Consider the following 17,247-nt stretch of genomic DNA (forward strand, 5'->3'; position numbering starts at 1 on the left):
CCCCCCCCCCCCCCCCCCCCCCACGTGACCCGCTGACCACTGCCAGCTTTCCTCGGCGTCAAGTACGCCGCCACCGCCATGCAGACGACGGCCGCCGGCGGCTCCATCATCATCCGCTCCTCCATCGCCGGCCTGCGCGGCTTCCCCAACCTCATCTCGTACAGCGCCAGCAAGTTCGCCCTGCGCGGCATTGCCCTCACCGCTGCCGAGGAGCTCGGCCCCCTCAACATCCGCGTCAACACCATCCACACCAGCATCATCCAGACCCCCGGCTACAAGGACGGCTGGAGCAAGGAGAAGCTGGCCGAGCTCAAGGAGGAGACTGCCCTCGACCGCTTCAGCAGCCCCGACGACGTGGCCAGCGTCGTCGCTTTCCTCGTCAGCGAAGACAGCAAGTTCATGACCGGCGGCCACCTGAAGATTGACGGCGGCTGTGTCGCTGTCTAGACGTTCCACGTAGCCTTGCTTGTTGTACTGCCATGGTCGTCATTTGCATGGATGGAGTTTGGGATGCCCGCCTTTCTTCACAGGCCGAGGCTGCATGTTTTGCGCAGGCTGTCATCACGGAGCCGACACATAGAGGCACTTTATTAGACGGGTAGAAATGCATCACCACACGGACCTGTGTCCGCAAGTACTCCATCTGTCAGCATGCTTAGGCATACCTAGGTGCTTTGCCATGACAGCGCGTGACGTCACTGCGTCGTTTCCGAAAGTATCCGCGAAGCTGCCATGGTGTGACGTGCATTAGCCATACGCCATCCCTCGGAAGGTTTCTTCGCGACTTTCAACTTCAATCCTCACTTCAACCCGTTAGAGACCCAAAGCCACCATGTCCGAACCTACAGCGACCCAACACCATCCCAAGTTCCAAACTCGCAAGCCAGAGCAAGATGCCGTCGACTACGAAATGCAGACATATACGCGCGGACTGGACTTTGAACGCCCACCGCTCACCTTCCAGGCTGACAAATGGGAAGAGCTGGCCTGCAGTCGCATGTCAGCCGACTCAAAAGGCTACGTATACGGATCCGCCGGCGTACGGGAGACCACAGACAAGAACCGCAGTGCCTTTAGAAGATGGTCGATTGTACCCAACCGCCTAGTCAGGTACGACGGCTTCCCTGACCTGACATCCGAAATCTTTGGGGAGAAGATGGTAGCACCCATCGCCATGGCGCCTGTCGGTGTACTCAAAATCTTCAACCCAGAAGGCGAGGTCGCGGCTGCAAAAGCAGCAGCAAAAGAAGCCATCCCGTACATCCTAAGTACGGCCAGTAGTACGAGTATAGAAGATACTGCCGCAGCCAACGGCCCCAACAGTCAACGCTGGTACCAACTCTACTGGCCGTCACGCGAACACGACGACATCACCATTTCGCTACTTGAACGCGCAAAGAACGCCGGCTTTACAGCTCTGTTTGTAACTCTAGATACGTACATCCTCGGATGGAGACCCGAAGACATGGACAACGGGTACAACCCCTTCATGCGTGCCGACCGCACAGGCGTAGAACTTGGCATGACGGATCCTGTGTTCCGGAAACAGTTCAAAGCGAGACATGGCGTAGATGTAGAACGAAAGATGGAGGCTGCGGCGCCAGAATGGATGAGGACGATTTTCCCGGGCGAGAGCCATAGTTGGGAGGATGTCGAGTTTCTCCAGAAACACTGGCATGGGCCGATTGTGCTCAAGGGCATTCAGAGCTTGGCTGATGCGAGGAAGGCGGTGGAAATTGGCGTGCAGGGCGTCGTTGTGAGTAACCATGGAGGCAGGCAGCTCGATGGAGGGAACTCGTCGTTGGGCGTGCTGCCACATATTGTTGATGCCGTTGGGGATAGGTTGACCATTTTCTTCGACAGCGGGATACAATCGGGTGCTGACATTGCCAAGGCCATGGCGCTAGGAGCCGACTGCGTGCTGATTGGTAGGCCGTATGTGTATGGTCTGGCGCTTGGAGGAGAGAAAGGCGTGGAGCATGTGCTCAAGAGTCTGGTGGGTGAGCTCGAGTTGACATTGCATTTGAGCGGCATCCCGAGCGTGCAAAAGAAGGATTTAAATCGCGCCGTGCTCGTTAGAGAGGAGGCGCTTTTCGAAAGTGTGAAGGGGGTGGGATTGCGTTAGGGGAGATATTGCGATTCATATGGATCTTCATCTAATCACATGTGAACGTGTCGACCCTCTTTTTAGCCTCACTCTTCCCTTTGGCCAGCCACCTCCCGTGACCAACCGCAGTAAGCGCTACACATTCTTCGATGTACGAGCACTTATAAGCAGCAGCTCCATTCGGCGACATCTTGGTATCAGAATAGTGTAACCGTTCTGAACTTACCCTCTTCTCACCTTCACTTCGATCAAGACTTGCGTGGGTATCTAGACTTCCCGACGTTACCTTAACTTTGTCCATCTCCTGCAAATCACCAACACGATCTCCTCTTCATCTTGCAAACAGGGTTGTACTTGAGCGGATGAAGCGGGCTCTGGAACAGCAGTTTGGTGGATTCTTTGGAGGCGAGTGAGATGGTGGTAGAGACGCATGTAGGAATGAGCACGTTGGAGATTGGATTTGGTGACGCCGCGGACCAAAAGTGTGAGACCCCTTTTCTTTTCGATGGTAACGACTTCCTTTCTTTTACCATGACGGGTGGTCGTGAGCTACATGCATGGCATGACCGGGAACTTGTACCTTTAACTTTCTTCTTCCGGGTCAATGAAGATACGGTTGCCAACTCCATTCACTCCAAGGTACTTTTTCGGCTAACCATTACTGCCGCAAAACACTCCCGTTGCCCTTGAACTACGAGTGTCAATGTCACTCCCCCGTGATAAATGATCTGAGTTTTGCAAGGCTCAATGCTATACGGATATATCAAGCATCACCAACTACGCATGCCGAATCTACAGACGCCAATCCAGAAAAGGCCTTTTATTGGACGACAGATCACACCCTCATCATCATCCGTACCGTAGGAATAAAGTCTTGACTATCCTTCTCTTGCTGTTCGAAGCTCTGTTTAAAGGCTGCCAACCCCGCAAGGATCCCGCATACCATAAACACCAACGACACAAGCGACCAAATGACACCCCAGCATTGCGACGAACCGCCATACCGCTTAGCGAAGACGCTGGCATCAGACGAGTTGACCTTACGGAGAATGAGGTCGTCACAGATATCCCAGACGCTGTAGAGAGAAGACATGACGCCGATGAAAAGCTGGAGCGGCGTTAGCAAGGACGTTTCGAGGGGACATGGAAAGACACCTACGACCATGAACCTCAACGCCTCGCCATGTTCGATGAACCAGAAGGCTACCAGTAGCCCTACGCTGAGAAGAATTGTGACGATAGTCAACCAGTCTTTTCTCGCCCACCATAGTGTCAGCAAGAAGCAAACGCCTAGCACTATACTCGCTACTTTGGATGCCACGATGTTGAAGCCACAGAAGGTCAGCAGAGCACCTATCAATGAGGAGCCCAAGTAGCCAGCAGGCAGAGTTATGAATTGCTTGCCGCCGCGCATATGCGTTACACCGCCTTCATGGGGATCAAGGGAGATGGACTCCACTCGCCCGCCGGTACAGCAGGATGTTATTGCATGAGAGAATTCATGAAAGGCTATGACGAGCATCTGTGGGTTTCGTTAGCTATCAACATCTCCCATTGCCCCACGCTACCTACATACCTTGAACGGCCACAACACCCACCGTACATACGGCAAGTTCCACAACAACGCAATAACGACAACATACGCAGCAATAACACCCAGCGTAACCCCTTGGGTGTGATTTACACTCAACCCGCGGCGCTCAAAGTGATGCGAAGCCTGCGAGGCGACAGCCGGCCCCGCTGTGACCAGGGTCCGGCGCGCTAATTTGGCGAGCGTGCTGGTGTTGCGAGGCGACGCTGCTGGCGGCATGGCGGTGTAGTTGTACGTCTCTGTGGTGTGAAGTGTTTGAGCGTGGGCAGAGCGGAAGCCTGGGTACTGAGCAGCCAAAGTACAGAGGAATGAAGATGCTGTTCTTGTTGTTCTGGTGAGTGAAAGCGGAGCGTGGCTGGGGAGAAGACGTGGAGCTGACGCGTTGTTTGTGGAATGCGCCACGCAGCACGCTAAATTTAGCAGGGGTGTGGCTGTGTCGGCATTTTGTCATCACGTTTACGGAACGGGAGACAAAGCAGACTTGGACACTGGAAACAGCAGTTGATGTTGTATTGAATGGGATAATCTGTGTATTATGTATACCGCTTGGTAGAGTGCGGTGTCATGCTTAAAGGAAGCGGGTCACTAAGCTGTGCGAATGCATCTTTAGTCCCAGATACCAGGGTATGAACCTGAGTATGCATCGAGAGAAACCCTAACCTCGGCGCTCCTCGTCAATGTGTTCCTGATGCACTGACATGCCCCTCTCGGGCGAAGTATCGACATCTTTGTCGCCATACTTCTCAGATCCAACAGCACCAGTAGCGCCAACAGCGCTGTGGCGTCGCTCCCAGTATGAGTCGTCGCGTTCGTTACGGCTGATGTATCCAGCCGGGACCCACTTCTTACTGGTCCTGGCAGATAGGCTCGGGTCCGAGTACATGATATCGACGTTCTCAAGAGACAACGATTTGGTCTCGAAGACGAAGAAGTAAACGACACCGGCGGCGACGAAGTTGCAGGCGAAGAAAACGAAACCGAAGGCGTATCCGATGCCGTCGTCAGCGTAAGGTGTGAGGAAACCGATCAGGAAGTTGCCTAAGAATGGTCGTTAGTAAGCGAAGTCGGCATAAGAAAGCATGTTGCTTACCGAGCCAGTTGAACGCTGTAGCCAAAGAGGCTTGCTTCGCGCGAGTTCTGAGCGGGAAAGTTTCGCCAATGATTACCCAAATGAAAGGACCCCAGGTGGCGGCGAAGCTTGCAATGAACATGCAAGCAGCGACGATCATGACGATACCGGCAGTGGGGTTGTCTTGCGGTGGGAGCGCAACACCGATGATGGCAAAGATGAGCAGCCAAGTAGCTTGCCAGAGACCGCCAATGACGAGCGGCACACGGCGACCGACTCGCTCAATGAGGTACAACCCGGGGATCGTCATGGCCACGTTGACAGCACCAAGAATAAGTTGAACTTGGAGAGGATCATCAATGCCTGCGGATTGGAAGATAGTCGCGCCATACTGTGACGATTAGCGGCGTGCATGTGAGGTCGTTATTCGAGGGAACTTACGTAGAAGAAGTAGTTGACACCAGTCCACTGCTGGAAGAATTGGATAGCACATCCGACGAGGGTACGGTATGCAAGACGCGGGATACCGGATGGCTGGCCAGTGAAGCATTCCACCCAAGTACCTTGCCCGGCGCTCTTTTGCTCGTTGATGGAATCCTCCATCTCCTTGAAGTCCGAGTTGACCAACTCGTGGTTGGGGTCGTGTGCCAAGCCTCGGAGACGAGCCATTGACATGCGCGCTTCTTCCCAACGGCCTTTACCGGCCAACCATCTGGGCGATTCTGGCGTGAAGAGTACACCGAAGCCAAGAGGGAGCGAGAAGCCGATTCCGAGGCCAATGACGATTCTCCAGGCGGCATCGCTGTCTTGGCCCGGATTGTCACGGACACCAAAGTTGATAATGTTGGAAACTGCATATAGTAAGTACTTTGTAAGCACACATCTGGGCCAGACCTACTCAGGATGCCAACAGTGATCATAAGCTGGTAAGATGCGACAACGGCACCACGAATCTCTCGTGGGCAGACCTCGGACTGGTACATCGGTACACCAATAGAGAGAATACCGACACCGAGACCAGCAACGATACGACCAATAGTCATGTGGACCCAGGTGTTCATCGCTGTGACCTGGATGATGTTGCCAATGACGAATATGAGCACACCGATGGAGAGATTGCGGCGACGACCAAACCAGTCGGCAGTGTAAGCACCAGCGAGCGCGCCGATGAGAGTACCAATGGACATGAGGGATACAAGCAGGGACGAAATCGTGGGATCGAATGCTTTCTCGCCATTGCCCTGGTCCTGTCCAAAACGCTGGATGAAGTCCTTGAAGATGAGGATTCCACTGATTTGACCCTGCATTACGTGAGCCACACGCATTCACAGGCAGAGATTGGCAGATGCATACCGTGTCGTAACCGAAGAGGAAACCACCTATCGATGTGATGACACCAAGAATGATGGCTTCGATACCGCACTCGGCACCGCGAACGCGGACAGAACTATTCAGAGTCAATATAGCATTCATGCATAGTCGAACGGCGTCAAACGTACACTTTGCCCAGACCCATGGTTGTAGTAACGATTCGATCACGACAAGACCGATGTGCGAGACAAGATGGATTTACTTGTTCGGCACACGACGAATCTTAAGTATCGATGCCAATTCCAGTCCCGTGTCCCGTAATGCGGTAATGCCCAGCATCGCGCCGAGCGTTCGACTCCGGGGCTCCTACGTCATACGCGCCACGCCGTCACGCGAAATTGCGCGCGAGCGGCCTTACCAGCTTGGCTTCACCTCCTCCACAGCCAAACAAAAGTGATCCGGGGGTCTGAAACTGCAGTAGTGGGCTTGTCAATGCGACGCAGCCGCTGGGGGACAAGGGGCGTGCATGTGGGGAAGCAGGTCGCGATTCGATAGCCAAGCCAAATCCGCCCGACGTTCCGGGAAGCCCACCAAGAGATAGACGGCCTCGAGCACACATGGATCGGATCGTGCTCTCACATGCTCATCTGACGGTAGGCGTTGTACAAGGCGTCCTGCTAGATCCCTAACGTGCAAAGTGAACGCCTCTGATGCGCACCCCGCATTCAGGCGCAGAGCACTCAGCGACGCGCTCCAGGGACCGTTGTGCCGCACAGCCGGGCGCCAGAAACTTGGTGACGGTCGCGTGACTTGTGGATATCGACTCGACGACGCGTATTCTTCGGCCGGGGCCATGTCGGTGAAGATACTTCACTTCAAGATGCGACAGACGCTCTCGGCAGTGGGGATGATGGAGATGCGTACGACCCCATCCGGGCCTGTGCAGCCTCAACACCTGTGCTCCGACCATCCCTCCGACTCTTTGAACAATTGCCGCGCGAACCGGCACAAGCTTTGTCGCTGTGCTTGTTTTGGACTGCAATCTCCGATCGCTTGTAGTCTCTCTCCGGTCAAGTAAAGCGAGGGACCCAGTTTGGATGCAACGTAAGCCAGGTTGCGGCGACGGATTGGTGCGAGAGCGGCCCACATGAGGCTCAAGGAAGACACTAAGAACCTTCCATTACCTTGGCATGTCCGACCCGCATCGGACGAGAAAGTGAGGCCGTAATCTCGGCAGTTCCCACGTCGTGGAGTGGGTGTGAAGGCTTTGAGGGGCAGCCTGCGTGTTGGGGAGAAGAAGGGGTGTGGAGGTTGCGGAGACTGGAGAAACTTCTCCTCGGTAGTAAGCACTGGGGACGAAATGGAGAAGGAACAACACAAGCACCAACAACAGCAACCTTCTTGCGCAACTCTCCCTACAACATGACTTGTGTCTAGGTAATTTACACGACAACTGACTCTCACGGCTTCTTGCTCTGTGCGGTTTAGCGCATCCGGTGGGATGTACATAGTAATCCTGTCACCGCAGAAGGGAAGAGACACTGCGCCGGCAACGCGCCGATGCCAGGTACGATCTGAAACGTCGTCATTCCCGCATCTTTCGATGTATCGATGTCTGAGTGAACAAAGACAATGCCCTTCAACGCGGTCTGCCAAGTCACGTGCGGCGTTCCTTGGTCCTTCTAGGCACCGTTGGAACGCGATGGTGATGTCATCATGTCGCGATACACAAGAGCCAACTGAGAATGCTGCATCAACCCAGAACCCCTAACAAGAACACTCGGGAAGACATTGCGGAGTACACCAAACTCAAATTTCCTATAGACAACCTCCGGACTCACAAGTAGATCACAAAATGGTCAAAGACAACGAAACCGTGATTGAGTAAGTGGCCCATGAACGTCAACGCAAGCAAAGTGCTTACGGCATCGCAAGGGAGTTCAACGAGCTGGTCAACATGTCGGCAGACGAACTACAAGACTGGCTTGGCAGCGAAGAATCCGCTGGAGCCGGCTGGTAAGCCCTGCCTGCAACGAATGCAGTGCTGACGTTGCGAATCTTATGACATACATGCCCTCTAAGACGCCTACAGGTCCAAAGACAACGGCTCCGGCGAGACAGTCGGCCACGATTCGGGTCGTAAAATCGTTGCTATACTGCAGAACAATCCGCAGAAGGACGCGGACAAGTATGAACAAGAAGACATTGACCACATGCGCAAGGTGGTAGCATACTGCAAGAGGCATCTTGCGCAAGAGGACAAGGCGAAGAAGGACACGGATAGCAAGAGCTACAAGAGCTTGAAAAACTGGGGTCACGACGCCCAGAAGGCTTGAGCATTTGCATGAATGGGAATGATGCTGGAAGAGGTGTGAACTCGACACAGGCGGAACAAGTAGCGATTTGCATATATCGAGGTCAAACCACAGGCTTCCAATATTGTGACAACAATGACACGAACACATGTCACTTCGTCATTTTGTGCAGGAGACATGGATTTCAAGACGGCCGTATCAAAAGTGGAGTAAAATAGAAACAATTCCTGGAAGACATCTAGGTAGAAGCGGCGCACAGGACGAGTGTCTTGGTCTACAGAGCAGTCGACCTCTTGCGGCCAGCGAAGTAGTTTCCCTTTGATTCGTTAGTTCTCAGTTCGAGTAGTCGGATCGGTGATACTTACTTGCATGCCACCCACGCACGCTGGCTGCTCCATTTCCTCCGTCTTTGTTCTCTCAGGTGGGCTTCTGCGCATGAAGCACTCGCCTACATGATGGCCCTCATCGCACGCAACGACCCATTGGCCCATACCCATGTCCTTGGGAGCGTGCCTGACACCTCTTCCACCGCCACCTACAATCAGATTGCCTGGTCGGTAGGTTGGATCCGCGCGCATACGCTTAATCACGCTGCTGTGGATGACGGCATTCGCGGGTATGTCGCGCGTCTCACCCTTGGGCAAAGGCCATCGGATCGCTTTCCATGTCCCATCCTCCTGTAAGTCCATGCGTCGGAAAGGCAGGTACTCCATCATGTTCCACGAAACGACGCCCATGCGATTGGCACCATTGTTGAATTGCAGGACGTCGTGGATACGGCCTTTGGTCGCAGCGCTGTGGAAATGTTTGTGGAAATGCGTGTTAGGGTGTTCGCGATGGTGCGAAAGGATGTTGTCGTCGTCAGTGTAGCCAGCTGTGTCGACGGATTGCGCGCCCGAATTGGCGATGACGGGTGAGGGCGACGCAGGATCGATTGCAATCATCGGGATGTTGTTCTGCGCTCGCGACACGTTGGTTGTGGGCTCCTCGTGGCAGCAACTCAGAGCTGCGAGCTTGTCTTCGTCAAAGTCGAGCCCAGCTTTTTGAGCTTCGCGCACCATCCACACCAGGGCTACGTGGCTCAGTGCCGCATCGTCATCACCAAGAGGCCAGCCTCCTCCGATGTCCTACACGACGTTAGTATTGAAATTGAACCTCCGTGACGAGCACACTTACTGCATGGCATCCAGGAAACCAGACTTCTTGAATATCCTGCTCGCCATCTTCGTCTTGAGAGTTGAAAGTTCCCGCAGCGTCATAGGATCGCATCGAAGGAGTAGCAGAGCCGTGAACGCCATCAAGCTGGGAGCAGTCCGCGCTACGGCTGCGTACGCCTGAAGTCTCATGTGGGTCTCTGTAACGCTCAGGTGGTGGTGCTAATGTATCTCGCCGACCTCTACTCTGCTGTTCGTCGTGGTCTTTCTCGTCTAGGTCATGGTCTTCATGATCACCATGGATCAGATCCCTCATGTGCTGCCGGTGTCTGTGGCGATGCTTGTACAACATTGACCGGTCGGGCTTCTCTTGAGAGATGAGATCTTGTCTGAACTTTGCGCGTCGTTCATCGATGGATACTGCATGTCGTATTACGTGGGCGCTGCTTCTTGCGGTGTAGGGGAATCTGCTACGTTGCATCCAGGCGTTCTCGAAAGCAGGCACGGAATTGACTGTATCGAAGAGGCCCAGAAACCGAATGGGTTTGACGGGACGGCTGAACGTCTCGCGAAACGCGCACATGAATTCCAGAAGCTTTAGCTTCTCAGATTTCTCGCCTGGCTTGCGATCTTTGCCGCCTTTTTCGTCCGGTAATCTACATTGCCATTTCTGGAATGTTCTGAGATTGCGTTAGTGTAGAGTTCATGCATGCTACATGCTATACTCACTTCCATGCGAATTGACACATCTCTTCGTTTCCAGCCTGTCGACAATTAGAAATCGCCTGACAGATATTGGGCAGTTGCTTACAGAGAGGAGACCAACGTGATCAAGCATCTCTGCGAGGAAGCGAGCGGTATATGCACCACGCGAGAAGCCGAAGAAGAAGATATCATCGCCAGGTGTATAGTATCGCATTAGGAACTGTCCAGTCCATGTCAGCCAGCTGCGACCGGGTTCCGTCCTCTAGCCACTAAGCTGAGGATAGAGCTACCTCCTGGGATGGCTTACCTTGTATCCCGCCATGACATGCTGATCGAATGAAGTTCCTACGCCAGATCAGATCCCATGCATCACAACGAGCCGCGCCGAACGTACCTATTGCGCTATCTTTTGCCTTTGCGTACCATGACTGGAACTTTTCCCATCGACCTGTTCGGGTCATGGATCCATTAGCTTTCGTAACATATGTACCGATTCCGGGCTGGTAGTAATGGAACTGATCATCCCCATTGCGATCGAGCATGCGATAGATTTTGAGGATGTTGCTGTCGGAGTCTGTGCCTGAGAATTTGTTGCCTGTACCATCGAAGCACAGGACAAACTTCTTGGTCACATGGTTCGGACGTCGTGACACGGCTCCGTAATCCATAGGGTTGTTGTTAGGTGGTTGTGCGGATACCTGAGGCGAAACGCTCGGTAGACGTGACTGCTCTGAGTTCTTGCGCGCCATGTTGAGACGTGGGGCTTGACGAGGAAGAGCACCTTGATAGGAAGCCAGCTTGGTCGTCAGAACGAAGCAGTCGCGAAGTGTCAAGTAGCCAAGTAATCTCTATCAACGCGGGGATCGGCTACAAAAGCCTAACACAACTGACGCGTGCTCCCCGTCTGGTCTGTCTCCAAAGCTTCCGAGCGTATCAAGCCACATTAAGATACTGATCGCCATTGCTAATGCGGCTTGTAACAAAGCTCGCCTATCGACGCGTCGATGTCGCAGGTGGTGGGCTGGGAGTAGTCCCGCCGCTAATAGCAGCCGCTGATCGTTCTGAAGTGCCGCTCGCCCTACAGCGACTATTGACCTTTGAAAGCTGAGATAAACTGACTACCATGCGCTATACGACGCCCCCACCCTGAGTTGCTACATCGATGATGCGGCAGCCACTCAAGCATCTGAGCGTTGCCTGGCAGAAGGCACGACAGATACACCGCATCCTGTCCCGTGTCGTGCTGCAATTGATTACAGAAAAGAAACGCATGTGGCCCTCGACTGCAAGTAAGCCAATGCCACCGTTTCGCCACTATCCCGGCTGGCAATATGGTGGTAACCGATGGACGCGATGCTACGCAGTCCAGGCAGGCAAGCTCCGAGAGCTAATGCTGAGCGCGTTACTCGTGATCGCAGTGGTGTCTAATCCAATTGGACTCGGAAGCAGTGCATTCAACAAGAACGCGCCGATCAGAGAGGAGAGGTTGGTGTAGGTCTGCTCGCCGACATGTGAGCAGGAAAAGCACGTCGCGTCGATGGTTGACGCTACCCTTCCAGCGATCATTTGTGGGGAGGCGGCCCGTGCACCAGCCGTCTCGATTGCCGTCGTCTCGGCTATCGATCGCACCTCCCAGTCACCACAACCACCGCCGGCGTCTTGGATGAACCGGACAGTAAACCTTACGGCTTCGGGACAGGCCGTAGACCACTGACCGCCGTCGCTAGTGCCTGCCTGATACCGCACCCTACTCGGAGATTTGCAAGCTGGCACTCCTGTTGTTGACCGCCACCACATCAGCTGAAACTCACTCTCGTCTGTCCACTTGCTAGCACATGACTGCGCGACCATTCGTCGGGAAGTAAGGTCGGTCAATTCCGGTGCCCCAAGCGCTAGAGTCTCCTTCCACTACTCAGCCGAAAAAAGCTGAATCGGGATGCCGATCGCTTGATAGTTCGTCTATGGCTTTTGTCCACGTCTCTGTTTGGAATGGTCGCGAGTTCAGGTCGCCGTTCCTGTCTATCATGTTATCGACCGCCAGGGTTGCGACATCTTCGACACGTTCCCATAGGGAGACAGCCGAAGTGAGACCACAACGACTCCCAGGCAACCAAAAGCGCTGAAGCCTGAAACGTGGCAGGCGTACCCACCTCCTGGCTACACGTTGCTTTTGGACTTTTCGCAATGTCGCAAAGGCCATCCATGGATCGTCACAGGTGGGTCTAGTTAGTCGTTTCCTCATGGAGCCAATGGTGCTACTACGCTGTGGGTCTTGAGGACCGCTCACAGATCATTCCTTGGACTTGTCATGCAGTGCTCGATACCCCTCTGTCAGTTCTTAGCGAAGGTAGCGCAAAATCCGTCTGGCACTACCCTCCACAAAGGAAGTCACGACCAATGAGCAGTCGGACATTTGTAGCCATCAGAGGTCTGACGATATCAAGATCCGGACGCTACTCACATCATCCCGATGCAGGCATGGGTTCGTCCGCCCTTGAGGAAGCCGCAGGACACTGTTCGCCGAGTGCATATGCTGATCAACACACCGTAGCTGCTAGCGATCGTCGCCACGCAACTGGCTCGCTGCTGCTTGCCATGGCCAAGCTCCTGCGTGGGGAGCATTGCGCCTCCCAGATCAACAGCAAGCTACGTTGAACTTACTTTGTGAACTCCGTCCGGCCCTGGGATTCATATTCTCCCCGTTCCCATCTTTTCCACATGGTCATACACACACTTATTCATCATGCCTAGCCAGATACAAACATTGATCGGAAAGATCAGGAGGAAGCCGACGCAAGCCAGCGATGGCCGAACAGCGGAAGCGTCGAGTGGCATGAAGAACCACCAGAATACTGGCATCGTCAGTGACATTAGAGGTCTCGGTGTTAAGGATGCCAAGTTTGCCCTCGATGCCATTACGACACTCGCATCCGGTGAGCCTCTGGACGACAAAGAACTTCTCCTCGAGAAGGGAGTTCAGATGCTACAGGGTCTTCCTCTGAACAGCGGTCTCAGTGCAAAGGTGTCGGATGGTTTCATCAGCATGCTCTGGAATGATTTACCACACCCAACACCTACGCATGCCGGCCCATCGGCACGATACCGGAAGCACGACGGCTCAGGAAACAATCCCCACAACCCTGAAATGGGCAAGGCAGGTTCGCCATATGCGCGAAATGTACCTCCCACCAAACCGAAAGGTAAGTACCCTGTTGCTATCATCCCATGCGAATCAGGACTGACAACTTCTCAAGGGCCAAATTTACCTGACGTTGAAGACGTATACGAGGCGCTTCTCAAGCGCAGTGGTCCTTTCCGCGAGCACCCCTCTGGTCTGAATCGCCTCTTCTTCTCCTTCGCAACCATAGTCATACACGAATGTTTCCAAACCTCTAGGACAGATCCTTGGATCAATGAGACTTCGAGCTATGTTGACCTCAGCACCCTGTACGGCAATACAGAGAAGGAGCAACATCGCGTGCGAACTTACAAAGATGGCCTGATCTACCCAGACTCAATCGCCTCGGAGCGCATCATGATGATGCCCCCTGGTGTAGTCGCAGTACTGTTGATGTTCTCGAGAAACCACAACCACGTCGCGGAGTCGCTGCTGTCAGTGAACGAGGACGGCAAATACAAGCCCTGGGATACTCTGGACGAGGCAGGCAGGAAATGGTAAGTTTGCTGTAGTCCCTGTACGCGATATGAGCCTAACTCGATTTCAGGCAAGACGAAGACATCTTCCAGATCACGCGCAACATTAACGTCGGTTTCTTTGCCTCAGTCGTACTGAAAGACTATGTCGCTGCCATCCTGAACACACCACGAGCCAACTCGGAATGGTCTCTTGATCTTGGCAAAGAGATCAAGCAAGGCGGCACACGTGTCGAGCGTGGAACCGGCAGCCATGTATCCGTGGAGTTTGCTGTCCTTTACCACTGGCACGCTGCTCTCAGTGCCGCGGATGAGACATGGATGGAAGATATCATCCGTTCCGTCTTCCCTGACATCCGCCACATCGACGATGTGACAATCGAGATGTTCCACCAAGTCATGAAGGTATATGGTCATGACTTGATGAGCAAGAAGCCCTGGGAGTGGACTTTTGGAGGCCTTGAGCGAGGCGCTGACGGCAGGTTCAACGATGCCCAACTTTCCGAGCTTATCAAAGACTGCATCGAGGAGCCTGCCCATGCTTTTGGTGCCCACGGTACCCCCGCCAGTCTAAAGGTCGTTGACCTCATGGGCCAATTGCAGGCCCGTGAGATGTTCAATGTCTGCACGCTCAACGAGTTCCGCCGGTATCTTAATCTGAAGCCGTACGATACGTTTGAAGATTGGTGTTCCGATAAAGAGACAGCACGAGCAGCCGAGCTGTTGTACGGCCACATGGAGAACATGGAACTCTATCCTGGATTGATGGCCGAGTGCACCAAACCTGCCATGCCGGGAAGCGGTGTCTGCCCTGGTCAAACGACTGGTCGAGGTATCCTGGACGACGCCGTCGCATTGGTTCGCGGTGATCGTTTCCTGAGCTACGACTTCAACAGTAACACCCTTACGCAGTGGGGAGCGGCTTTGCTGGCGGAGACAACACCCGGTGCATACGGTGGTGTATTTCCTAAGCTGCTCTTCCAGGGTCTTCCGGGTGGATTCAAGGGAACTTCCAGCTACGCGCTGCTGCCCTTCTACACCCCCAAAGCAGCGAAGGAGATTCTTCAAGGAAATGGCGTGCTTGAAAAGTACGACCTCAGACGCCCTCCCAGCGATTACGACATCATCAGCGTCCAAACTCAGGAGGGTTGCAAGAAAATCTTCGAGGATCGTGAGAGTTTCGTTGTCATGTACCAGGCAGCTATTCGCAACTGTACTGCTGGACATGACTTCATGATCGGCTGGGACGAGCAGAAGAAGCATGATGAACGCTCCAACATTCTGCACAAGGTCTTCTTTGAGGAGGGCTTCGAGAAGAACATCAACGAGTTTTTCACGACCAACGTACGCAATCTCATCAAGAAGAACTCCCTCAAAGGCGCCAAGGGCAGGATGAGCATCGACATTGTCCGTGATGTTACCAATATCACGCCAATCCTTTGGCTCGCTGAGCGTTTCGCACTCCCGCTGAAGACACAAGAGCAACCTAGAGGCTTGCTCTCCGTCCACGAAGCTTTCCTAGCGTATCTCGTACTATGTAAGTAACCAGTCTAGCGCTCTTGAATCTGCAACAGGTGCTAACCTCCGCCCAGTCATGTACCAGTCCTTCAACATAATGCCCCATAACGAATGGAAGCTGCGTGCAGGCGCTATGCAAGCCGCAGCCCCTCTCCGATCCATCTTCGAAACCCATCTTAAGACGCAAACTGGACGTCTAGAAGGTTTCGTCGACTGGATGGCCAAGGGCTCCGCTTTCGAGGTAGGCCCACACGCCGACCGCATCTACCATGCATTAGCGGACACCAAGCTGCCCATCGGAGACATGGTCGGTGACTGCATCGGTATGGGAGCGCCCGTCGCCGGAAATCTGACACAGCAAGCCAGTCTGCTGATCGACTTGTTCCTATCTCCTGGATACGAAAAGTACAAGGCAAGGATCGTCGAGCTATCGCACATGGACCCTACGACCTCGGACCGCGAACTCCAAGGCTTCGTTTACGAAGGCATGCGCCACGTTGGTGTTGTTCCCGGTCTACCTCGCGTTGCGACGCGCGACATTACCGTCAACGACGGCGTCCGCGGCCCTGTTTCCGTCAAAAAGGGCCACACGATCCTCATTGCAACGTCCAAAGCCGCCATGGACCCCGTTGCGTTTCCCAACCCGGAGATCCTAGACCCGCATCGCCCATTCAAGGAGTACACACTGCTCGGCCATGGCCTGCACTTCTGCTTCGGCGCCCGCCTCGTAGGCCCGTCTCTCGCCGCGACGCTGCGCGAAGTTTTCAAACTACCAAACGTGCGGCGCGCACCGGGCAAACAGGGTCGTTTTACCGTCACGGAGCACAAACTCGCCGGCATAACGATGCGACATTATCTTGATTCGAGCTCGAAGGAGAGTCCCATCCCCACGAGTCTACGGCTGCACTACGATAGCGAGGATGTTGTTGTTGCGACGGGTCTCAATGGCCATCTTACCAATGGCCATGCGAACGGGGGGCTGACGAACGGACACACGAATGGGCTTGCCAACGGGCATACAAACTTCGCTTCTAATGGCCATGCCAATGCAGGTGGGGATAATGAACATGGCAATGCGTATACAATTGCGCCTTAGGGAGGTGTGGGACCAGAACCCAATTCGGCACCAGGACGCCCGTCGGTGTCTTCCTGGTCATTGTCTTCGTCGTCGTCGTCGAGCGAAAGCTCTGATCTGAGGCGGCAGCCAGGGATTTTCTGTTGCCGGAGTGCGCGGGAATAATTTGCTAGGAGATGTCCGCTTGTAGTCAAGAGTTGGGCATGACTTCGTTAGGGTGTTATTGTTTGTGACGATACCATTGAACTTTCTGTTGGCTTAGTTGTAGGTTATAAAATCAGCTTGCTGCAAGTTGTTGTCGAATTCAAGCTTCAAGTTGATGTCAGTCGTGTTGTTATGTTGGGAATGTGGCTTAAAAGGTTCACATATCTGGTGTCGATAACTAGCCAACCTTAGCCCAGCCTTGCACTGTAATATACGGTTGCAAAAGTCCAATGTCTCTATTAGGTTACGTGTCTTTAACAGTCATCAGTATCAATCGTACCAACACGGTGGTCTAGTCATCAGCGTACATCGACAAACACAAAGCCACCCCCATATTACAAGGTATTACTATGCACCCAGTCTTTTATGAGAACGATATTATCAGATAATCTGGCAAATGAATCTTTCCGATCTCCATATAAAGACGACTACACGTCTCACGCAATGAACGCCATGCTACCCAGCCTATCGAAACACAAGAAACCCGACCCTTACAAAAGACAAGACAGAATGCCAAAGTTACAACTTCACAGCTACTCAACTG

The 17,247-nt window shown here is 53.7% G+C and overlaps 6 protein-coding genes across 6 annotated transcripts; 4 read left to right on the forward strand and 2 right to left on the reverse strand.

Moving 5' to 3' along the window:
• Nucleotides 1–84: 84 nt before the first annotated feature.
• J4E93_007211 (uncharacterized protein) lies at nucleotides 85–447 on the forward strand (the record flags this gene model as incomplete). Its single annotated transcript, XM_049345121.1, has 1 exon — nucleotides 85–447. A coding segment is annotated over one exon (363 nt), but the record flags the coding sequence as incomplete, so codon positions are not given.
• Nucleotides 448–832: 385 nt separating this feature from the next.
• Nucleotides 833–2,125, forward strand: J4E93_007212 (uncharacterized protein; the record flags this gene model as incomplete). Its single annotated transcript, XM_049345122.1, has 1 exon — nucleotides 833–2,125. The coding sequence occupies one exon, from the start codon at nucleotides 833–835 to the stop codon at nucleotides 2,123–2,125; it is 1,293 nt and encodes a 430-aa protein (XP_049197352.1).
• Nucleotides 2,126–2,942: 817 nt separating this feature from the next.
• J4E93_007213 (uncharacterized protein) lies at nucleotides 2,943–6,283 on the reverse strand (the record flags this gene model as incomplete). The annotated part of the gene is made up of 9 exons (XM_049345123.1): nucleotides 2,943–3,215; nucleotides 3,267–3,629; nucleotides 3,684–3,976; nucleotides 4,359–4,736; nucleotides 4,789–5,158; nucleotides 5,209–5,618; nucleotides 5,666–6,068; nucleotides 6,121–6,214; nucleotides 6,267–6,283. 9 exons carry the CDS (start codon nucleotides 6,281–6,283, stop codon nucleotides 2,943–2,945), a joined length of 2,601 nt encoding a protein of 866 aa, XP_049197353.1.
• A 1,650-nt stretch (nucleotides 6,284–7,933) lies between these two features.
• Nucleotides 7,934–8,414, forward strand: J4E93_007214 (uncharacterized protein; the record flags this gene model as incomplete). Its single annotated transcript, XM_049345124.1, has 3 exons — nucleotides 7,934–7,962; nucleotides 8,014–8,094; nucleotides 8,171–8,414. 3 exons carry the CDS (start codon nucleotides 7,934–7,936, stop codon nucleotides 8,412–8,414), a joined length of 354 nt encoding a protein of 117 aa, XP_049197354.1.
• A 253-nt stretch (nucleotides 8,415–8,667) lies between these two features.
• Nucleotides 8,668–11,001, reverse strand: J4E93_007215 (uncharacterized protein; the record flags this gene model as incomplete). Its single annotated transcript, XM_049345125.1, has 7 exons — nucleotides 8,668–8,709; nucleotides 8,759–9,520; nucleotides 9,570–10,227; nucleotides 10,277–10,311; nucleotides 10,359–10,472; nucleotides 10,560–10,597; nucleotides 10,647–11,001. The coding sequence occupies 7 exons, from the start codon at nucleotides 10,999–11,001 to the stop codon at nucleotides 8,668–8,670; spliced, it is 2,004 nt and encodes a 667-aa protein (XP_049197355.1).
• Nucleotides 11,002–12,995: 1,994 nt separating this feature from the next.
• On the forward strand, nucleotides 12,996–16,520 carry J4E93_007216 (uncharacterized protein; the record flags this gene model as incomplete). The annotated part of the gene is made up of 4 exons (XM_049345126.1): nucleotides 12,996–13,452; nucleotides 13,507–13,927; nucleotides 13,978–15,443; nucleotides 15,499–16,520. The coding sequence occupies 4 exons, from the start codon at nucleotides 12,996–12,998 to the stop codon at nucleotides 16,518–16,520; spliced, it is 3,366 nt and encodes a 1,121-aa protein (XP_049197356.1).
• Between the last annotated feature and the right edge of the window lie 727 nt (nucleotides 16,521–17,247).

Source organism: Alternaria ventricosa (assembly GCF_023758065.1).
Source record: "Alternaria ventricosa strain BMP 2768 chromosome Unknown scaffold_13, whole genome shotgun sequence".
Classification (NCBI taxonomy): domain Eukaryota; kingdom Fungi; phylum Ascomycota; class Dothideomycetes; order Pleosporales; family Pleosporaceae; genus Alternaria; species Alternaria ventricosa.